General features: G+C 41.3%; 1 protein-coding gene across 1 annotated transcript in view; it reads left to right on the forward strand.

Moving 5' to 3' along the window:
• Nucleotides 1-27,905, forward strand: part of LOC145354567 (protein CC2D2B-like) — a 272,448-nt gene that overhangs the window by 229,622 nt on the left and 14,921 nt on the right. The window contains exons 33-39 of the mRNA XM_080206030.1: nt 2,287-2,382; nt 2,480-2,644; nt 2,830-2,856; nt 2,969-3,172; nt 11,057-11,146; nt 11,477-11,590; nt 24,318-24,452. Of these exons, the coding sequence (XP_080062156.1) occupies nt 2,287-2,382; nt 2,480-2,644; nt 2,830-2,856; nt 2,969-3,172; nt 11,057-11,146; nt 11,477-11,590; nt 24,318-24,452 (831 nt within the window). The remainder of the gene's footprint in view (nt 1-2,286; nt 2,383-2,479; nt 2,645-2,829; nt 2,857-2,968; nt 3,173-11,056; nt 11,147-11,476; nt 11,591-24,317; nt 24,453-27,905) is intronic.

Consider the following 27,905-nt stretch of genomic DNA (forward strand, 5'->3'; position numbering starts at 1 on the left):
CGGACACCTTGCAACTCAAATATTCCACTTGCAGCATTTTCCAGTGATAAGGCCTGCTGTAGCACCTGTTCAAAATCCAGTTGAGCGCCAGCTAATAGGTATTTTTGAATTGTTATGTTATTAATCCTGCTTAACGAGAAAGCATCTCGTTAAGAGTTAAACCAAATTCATATGCTTTAGCCAGTCATCTAGCCCAGTTAGGAAAACCCTAACCGATTCTCCTGGCTGTTGGATTGTCAAGTAAAAATGATAACATCTCAGAATTAGAGGTGGCTTGGGTCATAGTATTCTCTAATTAGTTCAGTCAATTCTTGAAAGATATTAGTATTCGATGCTGCAGGGAATGTTAAACTCCAAATGTTGAAGTGCAACTGACAATCAGGAGAATTACCTGTAGTTTTTTGTCTGCCATAGTGTCATTTGCCTGAAGTAGTAACACGTGTTCCACATATTGGGCCCAATCCTCAACGGCATGGTTAAATGAGTCTGGTCTTTCAAACTAAGGCATTATGCATAAGAATGGCTGATCCCAAATTAAGCCAACTGTTGCGAGCGAGTTTCTTCATGGTTGTGCTTTATCTCGTCACCACTGAAATAACTCCTCCAAGACCAGTATCACTTCACCAAATTTAGATTTGTTTACAACATAAGTAACACTCAGACAGATATTTCTTCCTACAGAGTATACATCTGAAGTGCTAGCAACCCTGACACTCTATATTATGTACACATGCAGGGCTCCCTGATTGGATAAGCCATTGCTGCCTTAATCTGGAAGCTCCTATTCTAAGAGGCCCACATCATGGGCCTCATTAAAGTCATTACATTGTTGAAATCCTCAATAATTCCTACATTTGACCACCAATGCAATCTTGTCTGGCCTCCCACATTCTATCCTTGTTAAACTTGAGGCCATCTAGAACTCTGCTACTCATGTCCTTGAACCAAATCATGTTCATCCAACAGCCCTATGTTTACTGACCTATGCAGGCTTATGGTTAAGCAGTGTCTCAATTTTAAAATGCTCATCCATGTTTTCAAATTCATTCATGTCTTCACCCCTTCCTATCTCTATAATCATCAACTCTCCGAGAGACATTCTTCTAATTCTGGCCTATTGAACATCTCTGATTTTAATTGCTACACCATTGGTGGATGTAACTTTAGCTGCCTAGACCCCAAGCTCTGGAATTCTCTGCCTAAATTTCTCCACCTCTCTTTACTCCTTTAAGACCTATCTTTTTGGCTAAGCTTTTTGCCACCTGCTCTGCTATTACCTATGTGACTCGGTATTAAATTTGGCTATATCATGCATGTTTGAAATGCCTTGGAAGATTTTATTGTTTTAAAGCTTCAAAAAGTTGTGTTTTTGAATTTCATTTAGCATAAATTAAGTTTCCATGATCTTTTGTACTAGTTTTAAAAACATTATAATTATGTTTGCCAACTGCGATTAAGTGTTTTCCTAGAAGTTTTGTCACAAATTACCCTCATGCCTGAGCTATTCGTTGGCCAACATAACTATCCTCGTGACGCACTGCCTTTCTCCACCAATTGGAATGTGAAGAGACTTATTACCCAAATGGATGATCCACGTCTGTCAGTCAACCAGCCCATCTTTTCAATATTTTTATATCTGGTAAAGAGAAATGTTCAAAAAAATGACAAAAAAAATCAATTTTTTAAGTTCTCTATGATTTTTCTCCACAATCTCACGGAGTTGTGCCTTGGAGATTCATCTTTAATTCTTAGAGACTCCAGACCAATCCTGGAGTTCTGGCAACCTTTGTTACATTAAAAAACAGTCTCATCCATGATTGCAATAGTGATTGCAGACTGGAGAGACTTCAGTAGTGCAATCCCTGGATAGCTTAGAATCATTGACTGCAGTTTCTGCATTATTCTGTGCATGTGCAGACTTCTGAAATTGCTATCAGTTTCATTGGAGTAATGAGAGTATTCTGCTGTTAATTCTTTTGCCATTAATTCCAAGGCAAAATCAGGGCCAGCAAAAATGTGGCTAATCTGGAATTGGGAAAAAAAGCTTTTGAAAATAACATGATTTTAAATAGAAGAATGAATTGCATGTAAAATAAATACATACCAATTCCTTTTCAGTCAACTCACTTTATCAATTCTATTCCATTAAAAATTCTGCTATAAATAAGTTAATAACATTATACTTGAAAAAGATTATCTAGATTTTGTGTTATCTGGAATTTCTAATCTGTTCTGATTTTCATACAATGAACAAACAAGTAATTGAATTACTGTCTTGACTCACAGACTGACTGCTTAGAGACTTGCGTCCTTAAGCCAAATGTCAAGCATTGGCTAGGATCCATTGCTATTCCATTTAATACAGTGCTCGAACAATCAAAGGTATCAGTATTGGTTACAATTGAATGATTATAAATAGCACTTGCCTAAAAATTCTATCTTTGAAAGTGTTGCTTATTTATGTTTATGTTATGGCTAGATCAGTGGTACTTTCAGAATTGAAAGCCCACCAATGCTACTAGGATACACTTGGAAGAAAATAGACAGTGGCTCTTGTGAGCAATTTTATGAATTTGGACTTGCAGAAAGCTCACTTTTAACAATCTTTATGACCCTGGATCCTCAGGTTTCTTGTCCAGATAGCGTAAGTCCTCAATTTATTTCAAATTAATTTTCAATTGTATCTAAAAGAAATTAGTCCATTAAATAGTACTTTAATAATTTTGTGGTATATGCAAATTGTTGAATTGACCTGGGAGTTTTCTATGTTTACTTTAACAGTGGAACTTTGCAATTATGTATTTTTCTAAACACGTTCTCTTGCTTTAGGACGATCAACAGCCACCTCTCTGGAAGGTTAGTAATGCAATTCAAAAGAGAATATTTTCTCATTTCTGTCTTATTACATATCAAAATAATAATGCACTAAACGACCTATAATATTATTATCTTTTCTAACCTTCTTTAGTTGGAAACAATAGAAGATGAAGAGATGTTACATAAGGCATATGCATTTCAAAAGGAGATTCGTACTCTTTACCCAAAGCGAAGAATCATCGTCAGTATTATTGATACCGATTGCAGAGTTGGGATTGTTACAAGATATATTAGACCACTTTGTCCACCACAAGAATTGCTTGATACATTTCCTGATAATCCAGAGGCAACCTTTGTATGTCACGTATTAATTATTTATAGAAATCACAAAGAAACTAACAAAACGTAATGAGGTCAATAACATTTAGTAGTGTTGAACAGGAGATTCCATTTCAGAAAGATATTCTACTTAACACCATCATCCTTGCTAACTTAATCCTCTGCTCCTCTTGACCTAGCACTACCTTTCGCTGTGTTTTGAGGAACTCCTTTGATCATTTAAAACCCTACTTGTGTTCTACAGGCAGGTCTTGATTGGCTGCTATCCCCTGAAATATTGCCCCACACCTCCCACACTCATGCTCCTGGTATTTCATCAACAATGCTGGCAGTAAACATTGAAAAACCTGACCTTATTTTATTGGGTGAGATTAGCTTTATACTACACACTCACATGGTGTTCCTGAAGATTCATTAACATATTCCTAGCCACAACAAGTGGCAGAGGAACAAATTGACCTCGTGCCTGTGGACAGGTGAGCACAATTTCGCTTGCAGATTACAGATGTTTTGTTTTAAGACCAATTAATGATTACCTTCAGAGAATGAAGTAAAAAAATAGTGAATTAGCATTCCTGGATGTGAGAAATTAGAACAAATTTTGTCCTCTACTTCAAACTCTGACTCGATAACAGTGAAGGAATGGAGGTATCAATACAGAGCATCTTAGCACAGGTAGGAATGCCCAATTTCAACAGGAATGTCTCATTAGCAATTTACTTTTAGTTTTCATGTTTCCAATACTTAGAAATGGACAGTGATGCAATAATGCATAATACATTTTCCAATTAATTATTTAAAGGTTCATTTCAAAAATGAGAAGGAGGAGTTTTGCGCAGTTAAGTTGTTAAAGACCCAGGGACATGTACCATGAGCATAAGGAGAGACAGGCTGCCCCACAATTTTCCAATATATCTTTAAACATGCCACTATAGGCAGCAAGGCATAGGCTGGAACTGATTTTGGCAAGCTGGAGGAAAAAGAATCATACTGTCATCTTTAAGAAGGATTGTCTTGAGGTGACAGAAGAGGTCAGCTGTACGATTGTTAATTAGAATTCATGGATTCAGTATCACAAGCAATTCAATGATCTGTCTAAATCAGGAAAGGTGAGCAGAGACAGTAGTCACCAAGATCTTGCACTGTATTTCCTCTCATTTTGTTTTGTCAATCAAATCCATTCACATCATACTTCAGCCCCACATCACTATCATAAGGACAAATCATACCAAATTAATGCACCTCCTCTCACCCTCATTCCCTTGGTATACTCATCCCATTTTCTTTCTCTACCACTGCCAGCAAAGGCAGTCTTCATCTTGTCTCATACAATATCAGTCACTTCGGCCACTGTCATCACAAATTCTAAAGTTTTGAAATTAGGATAATCCTTGAAAGTATGCCCCTCACCTTCCTTACTGTGATGATACTGTACTATTTTGAAATATTTTATATGCAAGGTGGGACTACTTTAAAAGTGTTTTGTTAGAAGAGTTGATTTGTCTGGGAAACCATGCAGCTCACGTGCTGAGAATGCAGGATAATTGATTTTAGCTCGCATTGTGTTACTTTGTAGAGTTAATGGGCCTTTTGTTTATTTAGTTTCTCCTGGGATTTTAGACTAGGCATGTGAGTTTTTGATTAGGCTGATTAACATGGACAGAGTCATAATATACCTTGGGGTTTCTGATCTGGCACCCTAACATCATCCATTGGCTGAATTTTATGAGAGACTGTGTTCCCTATTCCCCAGACTGAAAAGTCAGTTGGGAGGCCTGTCCACGAAAAAGATGGTCACCCTGAAGCTATTTAAGGTTTGGCAGGACAGGTCCTCTGCCCCCATCTGGGGAAGAAGACCACCACGGAAAATTGCCGGTTTGACCTGCCGACAATTCTATAGTCCTAGCAGCACCAGGTTGAAGTTATGGCCATTGGCTGGAAAACATGTAATCCCCAAAGAAAAGAAGCGAATCTAAGTCAGATTCAGATATGTTTGGGTTATCATCAGGACCAGATTGGCAGGCCCCAGCGAGGGAGACGATGGGGTGGGGGAGAATGGCTTTGAAAGATCATGGGTGAGGGTTATAGGATGGGCAGAATGACTTTGGGGGTTGTGCATCCAATAGGGATCTCCCAAAGGACGTCCCAAGGCCCAACATCAACCTACACAATAAAATCTGTCAGGCTACCTGCTTGTGTGGGCCTTCCTTTGCCACAGGTAAAATTGTATTTATTGGCCACTCAAGGGACCTAGTAGGCCCAAGGGTGGGCAGGCCTCCCAAAGTCTCTATTGTCTGCCATAAATTGGAGACAAGACTGGGGCAGTGTGGGTATAGCCGGCTGGCAGGCCATGTGCATATTTTACAAGCCCCAACACAGCATTGGAGGAGCGTAAAATATAGCTAATAAGTGGCGGATTGACCATTAGGCTGAGTAGTCTTAAGCCTAGGGGCCTGGAAGGGAGGGGGGCCCAAGAGCAAAAAAAAGGTTTAACTCTTTTAAAGATGAATAAATGCTTCAATCTGTTGATTTACATGCTGTTATTGACACCTTTGTAAACTAAAAAAAAAACTTTTTAAAGTACAAGTGTAAAGAAAATGAAAAATAAATGCATAAAAGGGCTGTAATTGATTCATATAACTTTATGATATTATACATGTAGTACATTATACATAGTACAACGATATAAGTTATCTAACATCACTTAATGTCACTTTATTTTATTCAACAAAGAGTGGGCTGGGGGCAGGGGGCCTTACTAAAACTCAGCCTAGGGGTCCGGGTGGTAGTTAATCCGCCACTGCAGTTAATGTGTCAGATTCCCCATTCACTATTTACATTAAATCCATCAGATTTTAAATACAAATTTATTCATGGGACATGGGTGTTGCTGGCTGGCCAGAATTTATTGCCTAGTTGCCCTTGAGAAGGTGGTGGTGAGCTGCCTTCTTGAAATGCCGTTGTCCACATGCTGGTCAACCCACTCTACTTTTTATTTGTCTCTTTACTCTGAGACTGTGCGCTTGGATCCTAGTCTCTTCTAGATGCTGATTCAGCAGAAAGAAATGCTGCAGATACAGCAGTAACTGTGTAGTTATCAGTTGGCCTACCAGGCACACTGACCACACTAGCAGAGAATATGGAGGAGTCCAACTTAAGCATCTGTAGGAGAATATCGCAGAGCCATCAAGCTGGGTTCCAGGTAGAAAATCTTTGGGAAATTTTCACTGCTGCTGTATCTTGGATTCTCCCAGGGAATCACAGACTCTCACGAATCTTTTTTTCTGGTTGCAAACAAGCTGAACATTGACAGAATGGAAACCTTTATAGTTCATAAATGTTCCTGGCTGGTTGGGTGTATTTCGCATTGCCTTATACAGGCAATCTGTGGTGCCCTGCACCTGTGGAAAGCTTTCCACAAATGTGGTCCCAGTTCTTGCTCAGTCTTCCTGTCTTCAACCTTTGGCAAAATTGTACAGCTGTTGGCCCTGCAAATTAATCCATCCATTGCTTGTCATGCCTTTATGTACTGCTGACTATGACACTGTAAAAGTGTGGTGCACTTCAGATATCTTCAAGAGGCTCAGATTTTGCTAGAAACCAATGGTGTTTATTGATAACTAGAACTATGTACAAGCGGTTGCAGTCCATGGTTATCTGGAGCATGCCTTTACAGGTTGACGACATGGCAACCAGAAACATCTTAACTGAGGGAGGGCTTCGCCCTCTGGGTGATCACTTACTGTAAGAAGTCTGACAACACCAGGTCCACATCATGATCACTTACTGTCAGTTTCAGGAGATCATCCTCTGCTGTGCATTCTTAAAGAGATAGATATCACAATCACTACAGATACTCTTGAAGAACCTCCTATGCAATATGGAAAAAAAGCAAACAATTCAGAGAAGTGGTTACTTGCATAGTCATTTGCATGGTGACACGCCTCCAGGTTCAGCTGGCAAAAGGTGTTCCTCTCGGAAGCTGCAGGGGTTGATGACTACCTGTTGTTTAATGCATAACCTCCTAAAATTCTGCTCCTCCAACGGATCGAGGCAACTAAGCCTCTGCCTATTATTTTCATAGTGTTCAGAAATATTGATCTGGACTCTAATCACCATCAGACTTGTCATTGTTATAAGATCTGCTGTAGGTGAAGTTACTTTGCACATTGGTTTTTTTCATTCACATGCAAGGTACAGGCATTGTCAGCATTTATTTCCAATCCCTGTATAGCTTTCAGAATATATAGCTGAATACAACCGAGTGCATTGTTGTGAGATTTCAGAGGAAAGTTAAGAATTGATTCCATTGCTTTGGGTCTAAAGTCACATATAAGCCAAACTAAGTAAGGATGGCAGAGTTCCTTTCCCACTGGACATTAGTAAACCAAGTGGGTCTTGACAACAATCCAGAAGCTTCATGGTCACCATTACTAATATAGCTTTTAATTTCAGATTTATGACCTCTGTCATTGAAGGTGGGCAGAAGTAATGTTTTTGAGCCTGTTTGTCCCTATAAAAAAAAACTTTTAAAGGAAAAGACAGATTTTAACAAAATTTTGTACATGAATAGCATGTGACTCAAAGAAGAATGAATAAGTTTTTGACAAAGATGCAGATCTGGATCCTGGATTTTGAATTTTTTAAAGGATGTATTGACATTGGAGATAGGGCATATTGATTTATTTTTGCAATGTTATGGCTTCTCTTTTCAGAATGGTGTTGTAAAATGTTGCAGGTTACCTCAGCTGCTGTTCTGGAATTTATTACAGTTGTCAAAATGTAAGCAGAGTTTTCAGAGCAAGTTGTTGGATGTGGATTGTCCTGTAGCCTCCTCAGTAAGATAGGATCTCTTAATAAAAAGATGTATTTATTCCAACTCTGTAGTTACAAGGCAGAAAAAAGTCTCATAGAAGAGTAATTGTAATAATGTTGCATTAACACAGCAGGAGTGTGTGCTGTATTGAACACCCTCATCACATGTTTCAACTATTGAATTTACATTCTCTGGTATTAAGGCATATAATTAAACACTTGAGAGATTAATTGCAGTGTTCTAGAGCACAGTGAATGTTTGATTAGTCAGTCTTTTGGCTGATGGGATATATGTGGATACATCTATCATTAGAACCTGTTATTCTACCTAGTTGACTTAGAAAATGCTACACAATCCTCCAAGCTTGTCAAAATTTGACAAGCAGCAGGAACTTTACCAGTGCTTTGTGTTGCTAAACTTTAGCCAGACGTATGTATATTCAGTAAATAAGGGCAACTTTGAGAGCATAAAAGCAGAGCTAACTAAAGTGAACTGGCAAATGAGGTTAAGCATAGGTCTATAGAGATGCAGTGGATATTTCAGGATGCACAAAATAGATACATTCAAATGAGAAAGAAACTTCCAAGGGGAGGATCCATCATCCATGGTTAAGACTGTAGAGACAGTTTCAAACTTAAAGAAAAAGCATATAATTGCGCAATGATAAATGGCAAGTTGGAAGATTAGACACAATATAAAGACAACAAAGGGTAATAAAGAGATTAGTAAGGAAACAAAGCTAGGATATAAACATGGATAGTAAGAGTTTCTATGGCTATTTAAGTAAGCAAATAGTTCACAAAGTGAGTGTTCATCCTATAGAAACTGAGTGCAGGGGATTAACTAATGACAAGCAAGGATGACTGAACAGGTATTTTGCATCGGCCTTCACTATAGAGGATACAAGTAATATCCCATAAATAGCTGTAAATCAGGAAATGAAATGGAGGGAGGAATTCTGGAAAATTATAAATACCTGCGAAGTAACATAGAGTAAATTCTTGGAGCTGTGCGTTGAGAAATCCCTTGTTCTAACAGACTTCCTCTTAGGGCCTTGAAAGAAGTGGTTAGTGAGATTGTTGATGCATTGGTTTTAATTTTCCAAAATTCCTTAAATTCAGGTAAAGTTCCATTAGATTAGAACATAGCAAATGTAAATCCTTTATTCAAAAAGGAAGGAAGACAGAAAGCATGAAACTACCAGCCAGTTAGGTAACATCTTCCATAGAGAAAATGTTAGAAGTTAATATTGAAGATGTTATGGAAGGCAATTTGAAAAGTTTAAGGCGATCAGACAGAGTCAACATACAATATGGTTTTGTGAAAAGAAATCATGTTTAACCAATTTATTGGAGTTCCTTGAAGGAGTTACATCTGCTGTGAATAAAGACATTTGATGAGATGCCATATTAGAGGTTATTGTGGAAAATGAAAGCTCATGGTGTAGAGAGTAACATTTTGGTATGAATAGAAGATTGCTTAGCTAACAGGAGAGAGAAGATAACAGCCATAAATGGATCTTTTTCTGGTTGACCGGATGTAATGAATGATATGTCACAGGAATCAGAGCTGGGCCTCCACTGTTCACACTTATATAATGGACTTTGATGAAGGAGCAAATGGTGTGACTTCCAAATATGCTGATGACACAAAGATAGGTACGAAAGTAAGTTGCAAACAGGACATAAGGAGGCTACAAAGTGACATAGGTTAAGTGAGTGGGCAAAATCTGGCTTGGAGTATAATGTAGGCAAATATAAAATTGTTCATTTTGATAGGAAGAATAAAAAAAAACATATTATCTCAATGTTGAGAGATTGCAAAACTCTGAGATTCAGAAGGATCTTGGTGCCCTAGTAGGTGAATCACAAAAGATTAGTATGCAGGTACAGTAAGTAATTAGAAAAGTTAATAGAAAGTTATTGTTTATTGTGAGAGGAATTAATTACAAAAGTAAGGAGATTATGCTTCACTTGTACACAGCACTGGCAATGAGAAGGACTGCTTTACATTCTAGCATTTTGTTGAATCTGCATCCGTACTCTCCTGACCTGGGTGTATAATTAAAGCACATCCTACACAGGACTAAGGAATCTGCTGCAATACTTCTGCTGTTAATCTCATTAGCCACCTCCAACCACAAATTTATAGTAACAGCAGAATGGGGACATAAATTGAGGGGTGATAATTATAGGATGGATGTCAGAGGTAGGTTCTTTGCTCAGAGGGTAGTAAGGGCGTGGAATGCCCTGTCTGCAGCAGTTGTGGACTCGCCAACTTTAAGGGCTTTCAAATGGTCAGTGGATAGGCATATGGATAACATTGGAATAGTTTAGGTTAGAGGATCATTAGATTCGTTCCACTGGTCGGTGCAACATCGAGGGCCAAAGGGCCCTGTACTGCACTGTAATGTTCTATGTTCTATGTTTCTATGTTCTATGTTTTTTTTCCTTTCATTACTAGGGAGATTAGTTGCTTTTGACTTTGCAGTGCACCAACAATATATTCAGTGATGTGTTGTTAAATCAAGTGAAGCATTTGACAGTCCTGAATTGATGATTAGAATTTGTCGTATCTTTGCACAGACTCCTAATTCCTCCAAGTTCCATCTTTGAAATTGAATTGAAGTTATTATGCAATATGCACCACACCTACTTGTTGTGCATTGGTGACAGAAAATGCAGAAGTAAAATTATTCTTGGATAACCATGTTGAAATTGGTTAACCAATTGGTTCAACCATGTTGAACTACCTCTGGCCTGATTTTCTCCATTCTCCATCCTGCCACTCATCTCATTCTTCCCTCACTACCCATTTAAAACTCTCCTCTGCATAATTGTCAGCTCATATGATTTTGTGAAATATTTTGAGTTTATCAAGCTAATTACCATGATTGCTGTATTACATCTGACAAAATTTACTTGATCTATTTATTAACCTTTAAATTAATAATATGATGAAAACTATTTGGCAGCTATCAAAATAAATGAATAGTTAGATTGGTGTTTATAAAAAAACTATTCATCTTTGTATTATTTGTAATAATGTCAACACATATATAATCTGTACATTTTCCCATTTTAGAATCTTATAGCTAGATTTGTGTCCTTGATTCCATACCTTCCAGATAGCCTAGGTTTCTCAGATTCCTGCCACGTTTGGCTAACATCACAGGCAAGTAGGATAAATGTTACATATTTTACGAGGAAAAATATGCTGATTATATTATTTAATACTTCTCATAATTGTAACTTAACATTTGAGTAGTATGGTATGAAACCAATGAGGTTTTTACATATAAACCTATGTACAGGCTGCACTATATATTTCTTTGTTATTTGTTCATAGCTAATTGTTCTTCAGGTACAATATTCTGGTACAATCTTTCAATATTCTAAAGTGTGGAATTTTTAAATGTTACCGACTTGTACATTAGTATTTGCTATCAGCATGTTTAGTTTAAGATTGCCTATTAACAGCTTCAATTCTTTTGTTTTCCTTCAGCAATTTCTTAATCTGATACTTGGAGGTAAGGAGGACCATGCAATCCTTCTTTGTAACTATTTCTTGTACATGAAGCTGAATGCTTTCATACTCTTAGGAACCTCAATTCTTGAAGTAAGTACGGTAATTATAAACATTTATTTTGCTACCCAATTTCCAATTCATGTGTCCGTTCTAGACTCGAAAGATGGAAGAAAGTGAGAGCAAAGACAAATAGAAAGAAATGCAGTAATAAAGTTTATTCTCACATTTTGAGCTGAAATTTATAGAGTGGTCTCCAACACTCCAAGTAAAAAGCTAGGGAGAGCCCATCCACAATCCTAATAGCTTCCATGCAGTAATTTAATTCTGGAATCACATGTCTCAAGAGGAAGCCCTGCTTTAGACAGCTGCTGGCCAATCTAATTGGCCAGGAACTCTGTAGTCCCAGCAGTGCCACCAAGAATGGTGCCACTGCTGTTACAGGCAATCACCAATGCTGAAGTGTGTAGGTAAATCTGAGCTGAGGAATATTGGCAAGGGTCATGAGGTTAACTGGTTAAGAAACCAGTGAAAGGGCCAATGTGAGGAAAAAACATAGGAAGGATGCCTCTGAGGTACCCAGGGACCTCCCAAGTGAGACCCCCTAGCCTTGACTTTTTGCCAGGGCAGACAGATAAAGCCACTGGGCTTCCTGCATGACATGGATCTCCCCCAGTCCTGACTGAAATACTGGGAGTGATTCTCCCAAATAAATTCAAAGTGCCGAATTTGTGTGAAAACTGAAGTAAGTCACGTTTTTTTCAATGGGAGTTTCAAAATGAATCGACCACACTCTGTACACTGCAGAGCGCACTAGTGTAAATCATACTGAAAACCAGTGAGCTTATTTTCTCGCTGACGAGGCTGGCAGCATAGTGTTGAGTGGCCACTGCACATGCGCCGATCTGTCAGCGCTGAGATTGGCGCATGTGTAGTGACTACTGTCTGCTGGCCTCCCAATCGCTGTCCCACTCGATATCCCGAATCAGCGGCCGGCTCTGTGACACCCGGGTCACTATCCGTGTGAAACCCACCCACACAGCCTGATCGCTGGCCCCCCTGTCCATGTCCGGGGCCAGCCACTTAACAATACTCCCCCCAAAAGTGCCAACCCTCCCCATCCACAGTCTTGATACCCCTCCCATGCAGTGCCATCCCCCCTGTAGTTCCAACCCTTAGTTGTGCCGATTTCCTCCGCAGTCCTGCACCCCGCCACCCGTCCCGATCACCAGCCTCCCTCTTTCTCCCATCGACCTTGCCTGCAGAGTAGCAGCAGGACCCCCGCCACCACCGATTGTCCCACCCACTTGGCACGGCCCAATCCTCTGGGGGCTGCTATAGTCCCTTCTTCACTCCAATGGGGTGCACCTCCAACTCCCCAAAGGTGAGTAATTACGTAAACCTCACTGGAGTGAAATATTCCTCGTTGGGGGGGGAGAGACTCCCCCACTCGGAGACTTCAGTCCTGGAACCGCTAATTATATTGAAATTAGATTTAAATCCCCTCTCCTGCATGCCTAATGCAGCTCTGCACTCATTTCCAGTGTGAAACTGACAACGCCAGAAATCTGGCACTGGGAGAGGTACTTGGGGCCAGACACCAGAGTGGATTGCACTAATCCAGCCCTGCTGAAATCTCCTGGTCCACTGCATTGATAAATTAGCACAACGTGATAGGAGAATCACCCCTACTGATTGGCCATTGAAGGGCAGGTGGGCTACTCAATTCCATTGCTGCCACCATCAAATATCAGACAGGTCAACAGTGAGCAAGTGGGCAGTGGGAAGACAGCCATTTAATTTTATGGTGCCCCCCCCTCCCCCCCCAACCTTCAAACCTGCCCATGGGGGAGCATAAAATCCAGCATCTAATTTGATTCAATTTCTTTTGAAATAAACAAGTTGAAAAATAAACTATATTGAAGAAAGAGAAGCTCTAAGGGTGCTGGGAGGTGAAAAACTGATTGGGAATGAGGAGGTTTTACATCTTTCATCACCCTCCTTGGAGGGAGAAGGTAGGAGTGGGGATGAATGGCAGAACACAAAGAAGCAAAAAGAAAATTTAAGCAGAAAGAAACAGAAGAGAGTGAAGAAAGTGTCAAAGAGTATAACATGAGAGATTATATTCTCAGTTATACTGTATATGCATTTGTTACAAGAGTTCATTGGGTAATATAATAGAAATTTGTGTGCACTTTCTATCTTTACTTCCTTTTGTCAAATTTTGATTGTGAGTGGAATTTTCTGTTCCCACTAGTGACAGGAATCATGACGTTCATTTGGAGCAATGACAAATATCGGTTTTCCCCCATTGGGAAATTTGTTTGGAATTTTGTTATGCTGACTTTGATGGCATGTTAAAGATGGTTCAACATTTCCGTTAATCTATGTTGGGAATCACATTTTCATTCATTTGCATTTCATGAACGCTCATTAAAATCCTAACTTGCTGGAATCATGCTGCTGCTCCAGATTAACAACCTTGTCAGCAGATTATTAGAATGGTTCGTTCCCTGACAAAACAATGATGGGTACTAACCTGGTTAGCTGTACTTCATCAATGATCTCGAAATATGTAGATGCTGCTTTCACCTACTTTTAAAAGCACTACAATGAGGTGCATCTATTATAGGACAGGGGAGGCATGCTTTTGGGGAAAGATGATGGGGAGATATCTGGAGAAGGTTTTGGTGGGGGGGAGGTGAATGTCAACGTAAGGTGAGGAATGGTGTCTGGGGAAGGTTGGGGGGTGTTTTGGCAAATTAAGAGGGTGGGATCGATAGAGCTGATGGGGGATTCCTTGAGAACAAACAGTGGTAGGAGGGAACAGTCATAACCAGAGAGGCAAGTGAAATATGGAGGGTGGCAGTTCAGGGTGTGAGTATCAAAGGTGAAGGTATGATCTGGTGGGTCATAGAAGGAGACAGGAAAGATGGCACAGATAATGGAAGGGGACAGGTCAAGGTGAGCATGGAGGTGTTTGAATCCCTGTGAAGTCATAGAGGTTTACAGGCCCTTTGGCCCAACTTGTCCATGCTGCCTGGCTTTTATATTAAGCTAGTCCCAATTGCCCATGTCTGGCCCATATCCCGCTATGCCAATTTTACCCATGTAACTGTATAAATGCTTTTTAAAGGACAAAATTGTATTTGCCTCTACTACTAGCTCTAGCAACTTGTTCCAGATCCTCACCACCCTCTGTGTGAGAAAATTGCCCCTCTGAATCCTTTTGTATCTTTTCCCTCTCACCTTAAATCTATGCCCTCTAGTTATAGACTTTCCTATCATTCAGAAAAGATGTTGATTATCTACCTTATATGTGCTCCTCATTATTTTATAGACTTCTATAAGATCACCCCAAAGCCTCCTACGCTCCAGGGGAAAATGTCTCAGTCTATCCAGCCTCTCCTTATAACTCAAACCATCAAGTTCCCATAGCATCCTAGTAAATCTTTTCTGCGCTCTTTCTAGTTTAATATCCTTTCTATAATAGGGTGACCAGACTGTACACAGTATTCCAAGTGTGACCTTACCAATGTCTTGTACAACTTCAAGTTCTGGCCTCAGAGCTGTGTGCATGACATGTGTCCAAGTCTTTTCTGTTCTGGAATGTGAGTCTCATGTCACCATTCTGTCAACACTCTTACCCTGATCAGTTATTGATATTTGACACATCCTGTCCTGAATATAAATATTAAAGTTAATATTTATCTCCCAAAAAAAGTTCACCATCATGAACATATTAAAATAACCTCTGCATTAGGGACAGTGCAATCAGGGTTTATTTGAATAATAATTATAGGATTTAACATTAACAAGCATGGAATGCATACATGTGACCCACTTGTTGACTACAGTGGAGTTTTTTTGATCTGTTTCCTAGTGCTCTGGTGCAGTGCTCCCCTCTTGCAGCTGCACTGAAGAAAGGCTACTGACTTTTTTAAAATTCATTTGTGGGATGTGGGTGTCGCTGACTAGCTAGCGTTTATTGCTCATCCCTAATTTCCCTTGAGAACATACTGGTGAGCTGCCTTCTTGAACCGCTGGATATTACCCAGGTCTCGTGCATTTGAACATGCTTAAGTATCTGAAGAGTTGGTACTAAACATTGTGCATTCATTGTCAAACATTCTCACTTTTGACTTTATCATAGAAGGAAGGCTGTTGATGAAGCAGCTGAAGACAGTTAGGACCCTATCCTGAGGAAGACTTCCCATGATGTCATAGAACTGAGATGACCTCCAACGTTTTCATTTGTGCTTGGTATAATTGCAACCAGAAGAAGTTACCTCCTGATTCCCATTGACTCCAGTTTGGCTAGGCCTTCTTGATGCCACACTCAGTAAATTGCTGCCTTAATGTCAAAGGCAGTCACCCTCACCTCAACCCTGTCATTCAGCTCTTCCATTCAAGTTCGAATTAAGATGTTAATGAGAGCAGGAATTCAGTGACCCTGGCAAAATCTAAATTCAGCATCAGTGAGCAAATTGTCACTAAGGAAGTTCTGCTTGATGCCGTTGTTCATGACTCCTTCCACCATTTTGCTGATGTTCGAGAGTAGACTGATGCAGGTGTAGACATACAAGACAGGACATACCTGGCCAATTTTCAGTATTCTACAGATTCAACTGTACCTTAATATCACATGCAATGAATAGAATTGGCTGAAGACTGGCATCTGAGGTGGAAATGGATCAACCACTCAGTACTTCTAACTGATGATTTCTGTAAGTGATTCTCCTATCTGGGGTTAAGGTCCCGTGTTGGCAGTGGGAATGTGGAAATACGTTCTGTGGAGTTTGGCAAGGATCAACACCATATCCTCCGACCCTGACCTCATTAATTATGCAACTAAGTGCTTTGTATTGTATTCTGTGATAGTTCAGACCATAGTCCTCCAGGTGCCGTATTGGAAAGGCACCCAACATCACTGACCCAATATTAGAAGAAAGAAGATAGACCTCCTGAGAAAGATGAATCTCTGGGTGATGGTTAGATTCTCTCTTGTTGAAGACTGTGGCTGAGTACAATTCTGCTGCCCACAGCACTTCATTGTTATTTAGTTTTGAGATATCAAATCTTTTCGAAATGTGTCCCAGTTAGCACAACGGTAGTGCCACACAACATGATGAGGGAATCTGCAATGTGAAGACAGGACTTTGTCTCCACAAGGACTGTGTGATGTTCACTCCTACCGATACTGTCTTGGACACATGCATCTGCAACAGGCAGGTTGGAAAGGATGATACAAGGTATGTTTTTCCTATTGTTAGTTCCCTTACCACCTCACAAACCCGGTTTAGCATCTATCTCTTACAGGACTTGACCAATTTGATTTGTATGGTGCTGCTGAGAAACTCTTAGTGATAGACATTGAAGTCCATCACGCATAGTGCATTCTGTGCCCCTGCTCCCCCCAGTACTTTGTTCAAGTGCTGTTAAACATGGAGGAGTATGGATCCATCAGCTGGAGGGGTGCTGGTGGTACATGCTAATCAGCAGGACGTTTCTGTGTCCATGTTTGACCTGATATCATGAGATGTTGTTGGTTCCTGAGTCAGTGTTGAAAGCTCTCAGGACAACTCCTTCCTGAAGCACACCATTGTGCCACCACTTCTGCTGGATCTGTCCTGCCAGTGGGACAGGATATACCAAGGGATAGTGAAGGTGATATCTAGGAAATTATCTGTAAGTTATGATTTTGTGAGTATTTTAGTGTCAGGCTGTTACCAAAAGTGTCACTTTTTCATCTCAATTTTGCATCCCAGCTCGTCAGCCTTATCTACAGGGCTATAATTTGTTAAAAGTCGCTAGAAATTGCCTTGAAACCCATTGGGCAGAACTCTCTAGCCATTCATGCCAATAGGATTCTCCTGTCTCACTGCAGTGAGTGGAGATTTGGCCAAGTGCCAAATTCTCCATCCTCTCTGGAAGCAGCAGCAGGTCGTGAATAGCCAGAGAATTCTGGCCATTATAGCTTAAGCTGGCTCCAGGGTACAATCCCAGTGGCTTAATGGATAGGCCCAAGGTACACCTGACATTGGGGCTCAGATCTTATTTAATTGGTATCAGTAAACATTGGTCAAGGTTACTGGCAAAGAGGTTCAAATTTTGACCACAGCATTGTTAGCAGCAGCCTGTTAATTATTAAAGAGCAAGGGATGTGATCTCAGGGGATATCATCAGAGAATGAGTAAATTGGGGAAGGGCCAATTAGATGACCATAATTGGCTAACCTGGAAGGCAGGCAGTTAAGATAAGGGGCATATTGAGACTTCAGGAAAGGGGCAATTGGAAAATTAGGGTGGACCAAGACAATGTGTGGAAGGGGGCTTCGTTCGTCCCAAAACTGTCTGCCTCTTGCCTGCTTTGATTCCCATGGCAGGTGGGGCAGTAAAAGTCCAACCATGATGTTAACCAAGAGTGGATGGGATCATATATATTAGCAGGCAGTAGTCTGTGGTTTTAATGTGGTGTAAAAGAAATAACACCTGGCTTCACATTCAAGCAAGTAGTTTTAAAATGTACCTTTCTGGTGGCAGCTTGCAACAGTTCCTTTCACAATTAGTGGTTAGGATGCATGTCTCATCCTAATGAATGCTGGCTGCATTCAAAGCAACTCCGTTTTATGCAAAGCATTCACAAAGGGCTTAACGCTTGCTTCAAAAACAGGCTATAGTTTGTTTCCTTCACCGTACGGACAGTTATTAGCATTGCTGCTTCTCAGTGCCAGGAACTTGGCTAAAATTCCTGGTTTGGGTCACTGTCTGTGCAGAGTTCTGCCTGTGTCTGCTTAAGCTTCCTCTGGGTGCTCTGGTTTCCTCAGTCTGAAAGGCATGCTGGTTAGGTGCTTTGGCCATGCTAAATTCTCCCTCAGTGTACCCAAACAGGCACCAGAGTGTGGCGACTTTCACAGTAACTTCATTGCAGTGTTAATGTACGCCTATTTGTGACAATGATAAATAAACTTTAAAAACAATATGGTGCTTGGTGCACTCAGGGTTCGTAATGAGTGTGGGTTTGCTGCCTGCCATCATGGATGTATCTACAGATACTTGTACCAATGATGAATAAGACTGCCTTGATTTCTAAGCTTATCTAATGATGGAATACAAAGGAAGTAGGTTCCCAATGGGATAGGATTTCTATCCTTTCTTTTCTCTGAACTGCTTGTTTTACATTGCTAAAATGGGTGGTTCAGAACAAAAACAACAAGCCACTAAATCTTGCTTGAGTGCTCAACTGCAAGTAAGGACCTCTTACAGATTGGAGAATGGTGAAAGTTCTGCCACTGCAGTAGCTTAAATGATTATGACAAACTTTTTTTTAAAAGAAGAATGATTTAGACTCGCAGCAATTTTGAAATGCACTTTGGTCTACTGACCTTGAAATTTCTGTTAACCTTGCAACTTCAGCATTGAAAGGTCTTTATTCTTAGACCAACCTGGAATCAGGCTGTTCTATTTTGCACTGGCTTGATCATTATTTGTTTGGACTTTGCTGACTTCCACTGCCAACTTTACCTAACTGATAAGATGCAGGAATTGACTTCCGAATATTTTTTAACAAAGCAGACATTGTTTAATATCTGAATTTTTGATTATGATGCTAGCTACAAGACTTAAAATTTTATTTAAAAGAAATAACTTGGTAATGTGAACCCCTTCCAATGTGCAGATAAGTTTTGATGGTATAATGAATGAGAGATATTAAAAGACAGTTATGCTTTAAACTGTCTCTTTCAATTTAAGGTAAAACAGAATGTCCTGGAATGGGCATTGGTAATCATGCTGAAATACACTTGGAAACAATCCATGTATTTTGGTTGCCATGGCGACAGAACTGAGACTCATAGAAACTCAAGTGTCAATTTTCACACCTCTCCATGAAAGAACAACAGGTGGTCTTACTGGATAGGCTCTCATTCTCAGTCAAACAGAACAAGACTGAAAACAAAAGCTGCTGTAAAGGGAGAGAGACTTTTTTTGTTAACCTCAAGCAGAAGACTAATGTAAAATAATTATTTTTTGTAGAGATGGAACTTGCTGAGATTTAAAGACCAAACAGTTGTAGAGTTGGCTTGACACTGATGTTGATTCAGTTAGACTCAGATGATTGAGTGAAGAGAACTTTAAAGGGGCTCTAGAAGACATTCCTTGGTATGGCAGGGGGGGAGATAATGCTGTTGAATAGTTGAGAGAAATTTGGGACTTTAACTACAAAGCTTTCTCTGAGCATATGCCTTTATGTATAAATGTGGCATGTGGTTTTTGGTTCTGTTAATTAGTTAAAGTCTTAAAATGTGTAAGTTTGTAATGAAATTCTTGCTGTTGGTCACTAGGAAATATATATTTCTCTTTAAAAAGCATCAGTCTCTGCAGGGATCATAGAAATAGGAAAACTATGATTGTGCTTTTGTATGTTCAGATGAGGTAAGAATACTCCAACTACAATGGCATTTGTTAAATAGATAACCTCATTGAGATGCAATTGTATAAATCATCAAAAGGAAGAAATAAGGTGAACCCAGACCAGAATTTCATGTAAATGCACAAAAGAAAATATATTTAAATTAATAACAGGCACATTTAAAACACAGCTTAGAAAGCTGTGTCTTTAATCTACAAGTGAGAAATGTCTGGAATTATCTACCATTTAAGATAGAGCCACCAAAATGACAGGAATTTTGGTGCCAGGCTGGAGAATTGGAGTGCTATAAGGGTAAACTTCAAATAACGTTCGTTGTACTTGACTTTTCTGTGCTTACATTCCTCAAGTAGCAAGGTCCTCATACTGGAAGGGTATGCTTCGCTCTTGTTCTTGAAATGAACTTGATTTAATGACTCTTTAAACCTGCTTTTTCATAACCTAGATTTCTATGATCATAGGTTTTTCATTTATTTTTATTTCACTTATTTTCTTCACATTTTGTCTTATCATTTTGGCAGGAAAGTGAAATAAAAGTAGTATAGTTGATCCATTTTATCTATTTCACTACATGGATACAGATGTTTGTTTTCTTGGAAACATCACTAAGCAGCAGTAACTGGATAATATTTCCTTCTGCAATCTTGTGGTGGGTTTGGGACTGCTAACAAAATTTTAAACATATTGTCATGCAGATAGCAACAAACTCAAGGCAGAATTTAATGTTAGGGCTAGATCCCTGCTCCCTATAAAGGTTGGCCAGCTTGCCTCAGTCATTAAATGATCATTGGGCACCTAACTGACTTGAGGCAAGACTTCTGCCCCCAACGGAAAGGACATCCCATTGCTAAAAGCTGTTGGCCAGTCAAATAGCCAGTAGCTCCCTGGTCCTACAGCACTACTACAAGTGGTGGCTCTTGCTGAAACTACAGCTAATTCCAGAGAGAAGCATGTTGACAGGAGTGGGAGGTTGAGGTCTGCAGGGCTGGTGGGGTATGTAAATATATGGGTAGGAATAGCATGGAGAGGAGAGCAGGCTGCGATTGAAAAAGGAGGCACCACATTCCCCCTTGCCTGGCTGTCAGATTTAATTGGGCAGGCCGGATACTTGGTGACCCCCTCACCATGCTGTGGAGAGAAAGTGGCTGTGACTGGTGAAGGCCACTAATTGGCTATGTATGGACTTCAATCGGCCCAATTGGTAGACAGTTCCCCATATGGTGGAATTGAAATTGGCCAGGAATGGGCAGGTATTACATGGTACCCAATTTTAGAGCTCCCCCCATCCCACCTCCACATCTACCATCCTGCCCTAAGAGGCTGTAAAATTCAGTCCAGAAAGGTCAAGACAAAAACTGCTTGGCAGTAATTCATATACTGTCAAGATTGATTTAACAGTTCAGCATGATAAGGGTGCTGCTGTACTGCAAGTTAGCTTGATGCTCAGGACCTTTATAAGAACCATAACTGTGGGAACCATGAAATACCTTGGAATTGAGAGTGAGGGTCAGGAATTCCAAGCGCTGACAGACTTTGGAATTTCTTTGCTTGCGTAGTCCAGGAGTGGGCTGCACATGCACAGTTCTGCATTTTTAAGGTATTTGGGCCCAGTATACCTGTACTAAAAGGAAAATAGCACAAAAATATATGTGACGTAGAGAAGAGCACTTGAAGACAAGTGTCACAGGGAGGGGTGAGGGTGAGAGGACAGGGAAAGTTCCAAAAAAAGAGACCCAGGCAGGGACAGGGAGAGGTCCTAGTTAAGTTAGAAAGAGAGGAGCATAAAAAGAGACTTCAAACAGAAAAAAGGCTACAGTTAACAGGCTTTAAAATGAAGGGAGATCAGTAGAAGACCTGTAGATCCACAAAAGCAGCAGGAGGTTGGTGACCCCATACTGTGGACTTTTGGGCTGACGGCATCCTTTTGGAGCAGTAATATTCCGCTGAGTACAGCCAAAGAACTGTGCTTGGGTGCAGTTTTGGGAATGGAGAGGAATAGAATCTTGGGAGACAAGATGGAAATCCTGTAAGCTGGTTTGCCGTTGAGGCCACCCGAGTTGGAGCAACTTATAGAGAGAATTCCAAGGGCGAGATCCTTGAAGGTAAAAATTGAAATCCCTTGTGAGAGAGACAGAGATTAAACAAAATTGATTGATCTGTAGTGTTTAAGAAACATAAGAAATAGGAGCAGGAGTAGGCCATCTAGCCCTTCGAGCCTGCCCCGCCATTCAATAAGATCATGGCTGATCTGTCATGGCTCAGTTCCACTTTCCTGCCCTCTCCCCATAACCCTTAATCCCCTTGCCTATCAAAAACCTATCAACCCGCGTCTTAAATATATTTAGTGAGGCAGCCTCCACCATTTCAACGGGCAGAGCATTCCAGAGATTCACCACCCTCTGAGTGAAGAAGTTCCTCCTCAACTCCGTTCTAAACCGACCCCCCTTTATCTTGAGGCTGTGCCCTCTAGTTCTACTGTCCTTTCTGAGCGGGAAGAGCCTCTCCACCTCTATCCTATCCATCCCATTCATCATCTTATATGTCTCAATGAGATCTCCCCTCATTCTTCTAAACTCTAACGAGTACAAGCCTAGTTTATTCAGCCTCTCCTCATAGTTCAACCCCCTCAACTCCGGTATCAGCCTAGTAAACCTCCTCTGCACTCCCTCCAAGGCCAAAATATCCTTGCGTAAGTGCAGCGACCAAAACTGCACACAGTACTCCAGCTGCGGCCTCACCAGTGCCCTGTACAGTTGCAGCCAGACCTCCCTACTTTTATATTCAATCCCCCTCGCTATGAAGGCCAGCAGTTTACTAATGTGGATTGTTAAGTAATCCATAGATTCTGTCTTGATGGCATTTTCTGTTAAGGTGTAGTGTGGTGTGTTCGACCACAACTTTCCTGTTAATTCATATGTACCTCATATTAATTCTGAATGCTAAAGTATGAGATAGTCTTTGTAAATGGTTTTATATTTCCAAATGTGTTTAGTTAACTTCATTATTGGCTGTACATACCCCGAGGAATCTTGTGATTTTATTCACTAGCAAATGTTTTGGGTGTCAAACTTTGTCTACTTTAAACAAAATGTCATTGACCCCTAAGCAAATCCTGCTAAAAAGCTGGGAGTCTAGTGAAGAGTCATAACCCTACTCCTAGTTTTCTAGATATATGTGCATATATTGGTTGACTGAATGAGGAAGGGTGATCTATTACTTATTGTAACCAGAAATCTCTTTGGCGTTTGAAAAGTAATATCAATGTTCCATCTGGGTAAACTCTTAGTGTTTTTCCAACCTAATGTATCTTGGAGCTGAAACTTCTAGTTACTATTTTTATTATTTACTTTAATGTTTCAGTGCTTTTTCAGGTTTTCAAGGCAACAAATAAAAGCTTGCTTAAGATTAAGCTGATATTAAGCAGGATTAATGAAATCACCCATTCAGGAAGGGCACAATATTTGTTAAGGATATTTTGGTAAATAATTATTCCAAATACAATGATGGTTATTCTATTTCAACATGGATTTGAATGTCAAAGAATGAGCAAGAATGCTTACATTCAATAATCAAATTTTCTGTTATGATCAAGGTATCATTTCCAAATTTAGGTAACAATCATTTATTGCGAGATTGATCTATGAGCAAAATAATTTTATTTATGGATTTGTTACTTGTATGTTAAGGATTTATTTTTTACATTTGTGAAATTGTTTCTAGAGAGAAGAGGTTATCATTATGAAATACTTTTTAAGGCTGAAATTTCTTTTGCAATAATGCCAGGAACTCACCTGCTAGTGCACTCCAGAACCAAACTCACTGAAGCATGCAATGTTAGGGAGAAGGTACTTAGCATTGCATGGGGCCAGTGGAACTTCTAACATCTTCCCATATGTTAAGTTCCCGCCACTCTCAAACTGGAAAAGCTGACATCTTTGCCTAGTCTGGAATGTGTCCTGATTGATAAAGTGAGATTTACTAGACCACACTGTTGCCAGTGTCATCCATGTTTGCCCCAACAGGAGCCTAGTCCACCTCTTTTCCCGAGATATATGATTTGTAACTGAAGACTCAGTTCCTGTGAGGCCAGGGCACTGCAGCTCTTGATGAACCTCTGGTCCCATATTTTATGTTTTGTATGTGTCAGCAGAGGCTCTACTTTCTACTGGGCAATTCCAGAAACTAGGTTGCCTATAACCAAGTCCCATCAAAATCTGTGGTCATTCAGTAGGAGTCCATCAAATTTATTGATGAGGAATTTCAACCTTTTTGTCTATTTTCATGTTTTTCTATTTTCATATTGTAAATGTTGGTATTGTGTTTCTTTTTAGATTTTGCATATGGTTATTAAAAAGGTACTCTAATTCATAGTCTCACAACCTTTTTTTTAAAGGGACCAACAGCTTATGTAGTGATTCTAGAAAAACTACACACCATGATTTGGAACCCAGAAACTGGGGAGTGTTATGACCAGTATAATGCTTTTTGTCCCCTGCAAAGTGCTGATTGCTTGATCAATAATGATAATGTGAGTATCCTTGGACATAAAAGCATACTGATCTCAATTAAAAGTACACCTACCAATCACATTTTAGAATAATTTGTTTTAAGATGAACTTCATGATCAAATTTGCTTGGATCTCAAAATATATAGGAAGTGGGGTGAACTCTAATGTCCTGACTTTTATCGATTGGGTGGGTGGCCCAACCTCAGGGAGATTTTACGAGGAAATTCTGCTTAAAGACCAAAGATAAGGGATCCAGTTAATTAAGAGCAGCAGGCAGGTCATAGTGCTGTCTGCTCACTGCCATTTTTAAAGGGGTTTCAAAGTACGGGGTTTATTTCAATGGAGGCATCAGAAGAATGGCTTTAACAAAAAGCAGAGGCACTCCACAATTCAGTTCACATCTCCCTGGATGTGTTCCTGCAGACAATGAGGGGAAAGAAAGATGTTCTTTTTTGAGCAGACAGGAAGAGGAGGACAGCTAGCCTAATGAAGAAGATTTGATGGGAGAAGGCAGCGATAATAAGCCTCTTGCAGAGAGTTGATTGTAAGAAGCTAGGTCTAATGCAGGAAGAGACCTGATGACCTCTTATGGTCTGGAAAGGTGAGTATTGTTTAGAATTGCAAATAAGAAGCCCAGCATTACTTAAAAAGTCCCCATGAAATGTAAGGCCAGGTGGTAGATCCATGTATGGACAGGTATCGGCGTTCAGATTGAGACTTTTAATTAATACAAACTTGACCCCATGTTCATTGATAGGTGAACATTGTGTTTACTTGGCTGAATGATTGTGTCACCATGCCATCTCAACAGTACCTCAGAATGAAGAGCACAAGTACACTATGAGACAGGTGTGACACTGCACATGGCTGTGCTTGCAGAAGAGTGTTCAAAATGCCCGGAAATGTCAAACCACAGAAGGTGAAATGCCATTCATTGTTATGGTGACACAGATGGAGAAGAGACTAATGAGTCACAGCAGGATAACCTGATTAGAGTGGGGCAGCTGTGGAAGCAATGGGGAGTGATTAAAATGATGATTGTGTCCATCATTGAATGTATGAGCATATGTTGAAGTCGCTAGAGACAGTGCAGTTCGATGTGCAACAGGTGAAATAGTCCATCCTTGCCATTCGTGGTGTCATTTCTCATTTTCCTCCATTGAAAGAATGCTGACCATCATGGAGGGATATATGGAGGATCGTACCAACTGAAGTTTGCACAGAAGCAGCGCAGTGGGCTGGGAGACTCATGCGGAGGCTGTTTTGCCAGCTCCCCACTAGGCTCCACAGCCTCTGCTAGTCTTTGGCAGCCGGATTTTGAACGCCATCGGCTCCACACCTGAAATTGGCATGGAGCTATGTAAATTGTTTTTATGTTAGTTTGAACATAATAAACATTCTGTTAGCTGACATGGGACTGAAATCTCTGGCCTGTTCGTGTCTCCTCCCCCTCCACCACCCCCCCCCCCCCCCAACAACCAGGAGTGGTTCACTCTAGCAGAGTTTATTTTAGTTTCCCACGTGCAGGCCCGACACCACTGGAGTGAAGAGGGGCAATTGAGGCCACTGCGGAGGGCTGGGGGTAATTGGGGTGTCCCCCGGGCATTCTCATCTTGCCAGTGCCAGCCTGGCTTCCTGGCAATGCCCAAGAGGCAGGGTTGCAATGTCCAGGGAGCACCTTGGCACTGCCCACTGGGCAGTGGGCAGTGCCAAGGCATGTGGGGCCTAATGGGATGGGGTCCTTTGTGAGTATAGGGGAGGTCCTGCTGTCACTTTGCATTTGGGATTGTGAGCAGAAGGTGGAAGGCCAGTGATCGGGGCTGGGTGTCAAGGTGTAGTGGGGGGGAGCAGTCAGCCTGCCATGGGATTTGGGACTCGGAGGCTACCAATAAGGGGGGGTTGGAGCTACTGTTGCGGGGAATTGGGATCGGGAGATCGAGCTGCCAGGGTGGGGGGGGAGATTAAGGCGAGTCTAGGCAGTGGGCTCAAGCCGGGTCGAGGTTGGTCCAGACATGTTCACGGTGTCAGCGATTGTGGGGGTGGTGGGAGGGGGTTGGAGGGCCACTGATGTGGGAGGCTGGCAGTGTGATGCCAATCTTGGTGCTGACAGATTGGCACATTGGCAGTGGCCCGCTCAGCTGGCATCTCCAGCAGGGATAGACCCTGTCCCCAGCTTTTTCATGTGATTTACGGTAGTGCGCTCTACAGTGCACAGAGTGTGAGAGATTCAGTTTGAAACTTCAGCTTTTATGCAAATTTGACATTTAGAATTTTTGGGGGAGAATCCCACCCCGCATCTCTTTGGTGATGAGGAGAGAAAAAGAAAATAAAAACCTTGTGTTTCAGCATTGCGACATAAAGGTTTGCACAGTGAGTATTAGTTTGCCATATGAACGGCAGTCAAGGGCTCCAACAGCAGGCTCCTTAGTTCACCAGAAACAACATGGGCCTAATTTTACCATTGCATTGTGCCCATTTTTGGGCCCAAAAACTTGGTAAAGCCAGGCATGAGGTGTCTGCGCAGATGCCCACTATACCAAGGCCTGGAAATGGCCACAATCTGAACAGCGCCCAAAACAGATGTCACGTCAATTTAAATGCATTTGCATGGACTTAATGAGATGGACGCCCAATCTTACCTGCATTTCCCCCTTTACCATCGCGTTTGCCCATCCAGATTTGGTGCGAAACAGAAATGCTCGGCAAAGATCTGTTTTGGATGCTCCAGCTTCTGAAGAGGTATGTTCAGAGCTTCCAGTGGCTCTCTACCTCAGACTGTCAGGGGGAGAGGTGGGCCAGATTATTCTCTGATTGGGGGGGATGGAGGAGGAGGCAGGTCAGATGTATCTCTGGTGGGGTGGGGGAGGGGGCAGATGGGGGGAGGAGGAGGGCCAGGTGTATCTCTGGTGATGAGGGGAGACGTGTTGGGAGGCCTGATCATTCTCTAATGGGGGTGGAGAAGGAGGGAGGCCGATCAATTTCTGGTGGATGGGGGGAGGCCAAATGGTTCTCTAGTGGAGGAGGAGGGAGACCAGATGGTTCTCTGGTGGGGGATGAGGAGGGAGGACCAGATCGCTGTCTGGAGTGTGGGGGGTGGGGGGAGGGGTGAGGAGGGAAGCTCAATCATTCTCTGGTGGGAGGGAGGCCAGATGGGTCTCTGGTGGGAGTGGTGAGGGGGAGGCCACTGCCACTCTGCAGGCAATTGGTGGGGCAGAAGTGGGGCAGGGGGTTCTGATCAGTTTGGGTAGCGGGGGGTGATGTTTGGGTGGATAGGGGGGACAGTTATGTGGGACAATATCTATGAGGGCCATTGCTCCCGGGCCACTTTATGCGCTTTTTACAGCACAGGAGTAATGGGACAGGGGAGCATTTTTCAAATTTTTTTTCATTGCGCATGCGCAGTTGAAGGCTCCAATCGGAACAGCAGCATTTCGGGCATGATAAGCCCTGCCCACAGCATGATTCAGACTCAT

The sequence above is a fragment of the Carcharhinus amblyrhynchos genome, chromosome 17 (assembly GCF_965287045.1).
Source record: "Carcharhinus amblyrhynchos chromosome 17, sCarAmb.v2.hapA, whole genome shotgun sequence".
Lineage (NCBI taxonomy): Eukaryota > Metazoa > Chordata > Chondrichthyes > Carcharhiniformes > Carcharhinidae > Carcharhinus > Carcharhinus amblyrhynchos.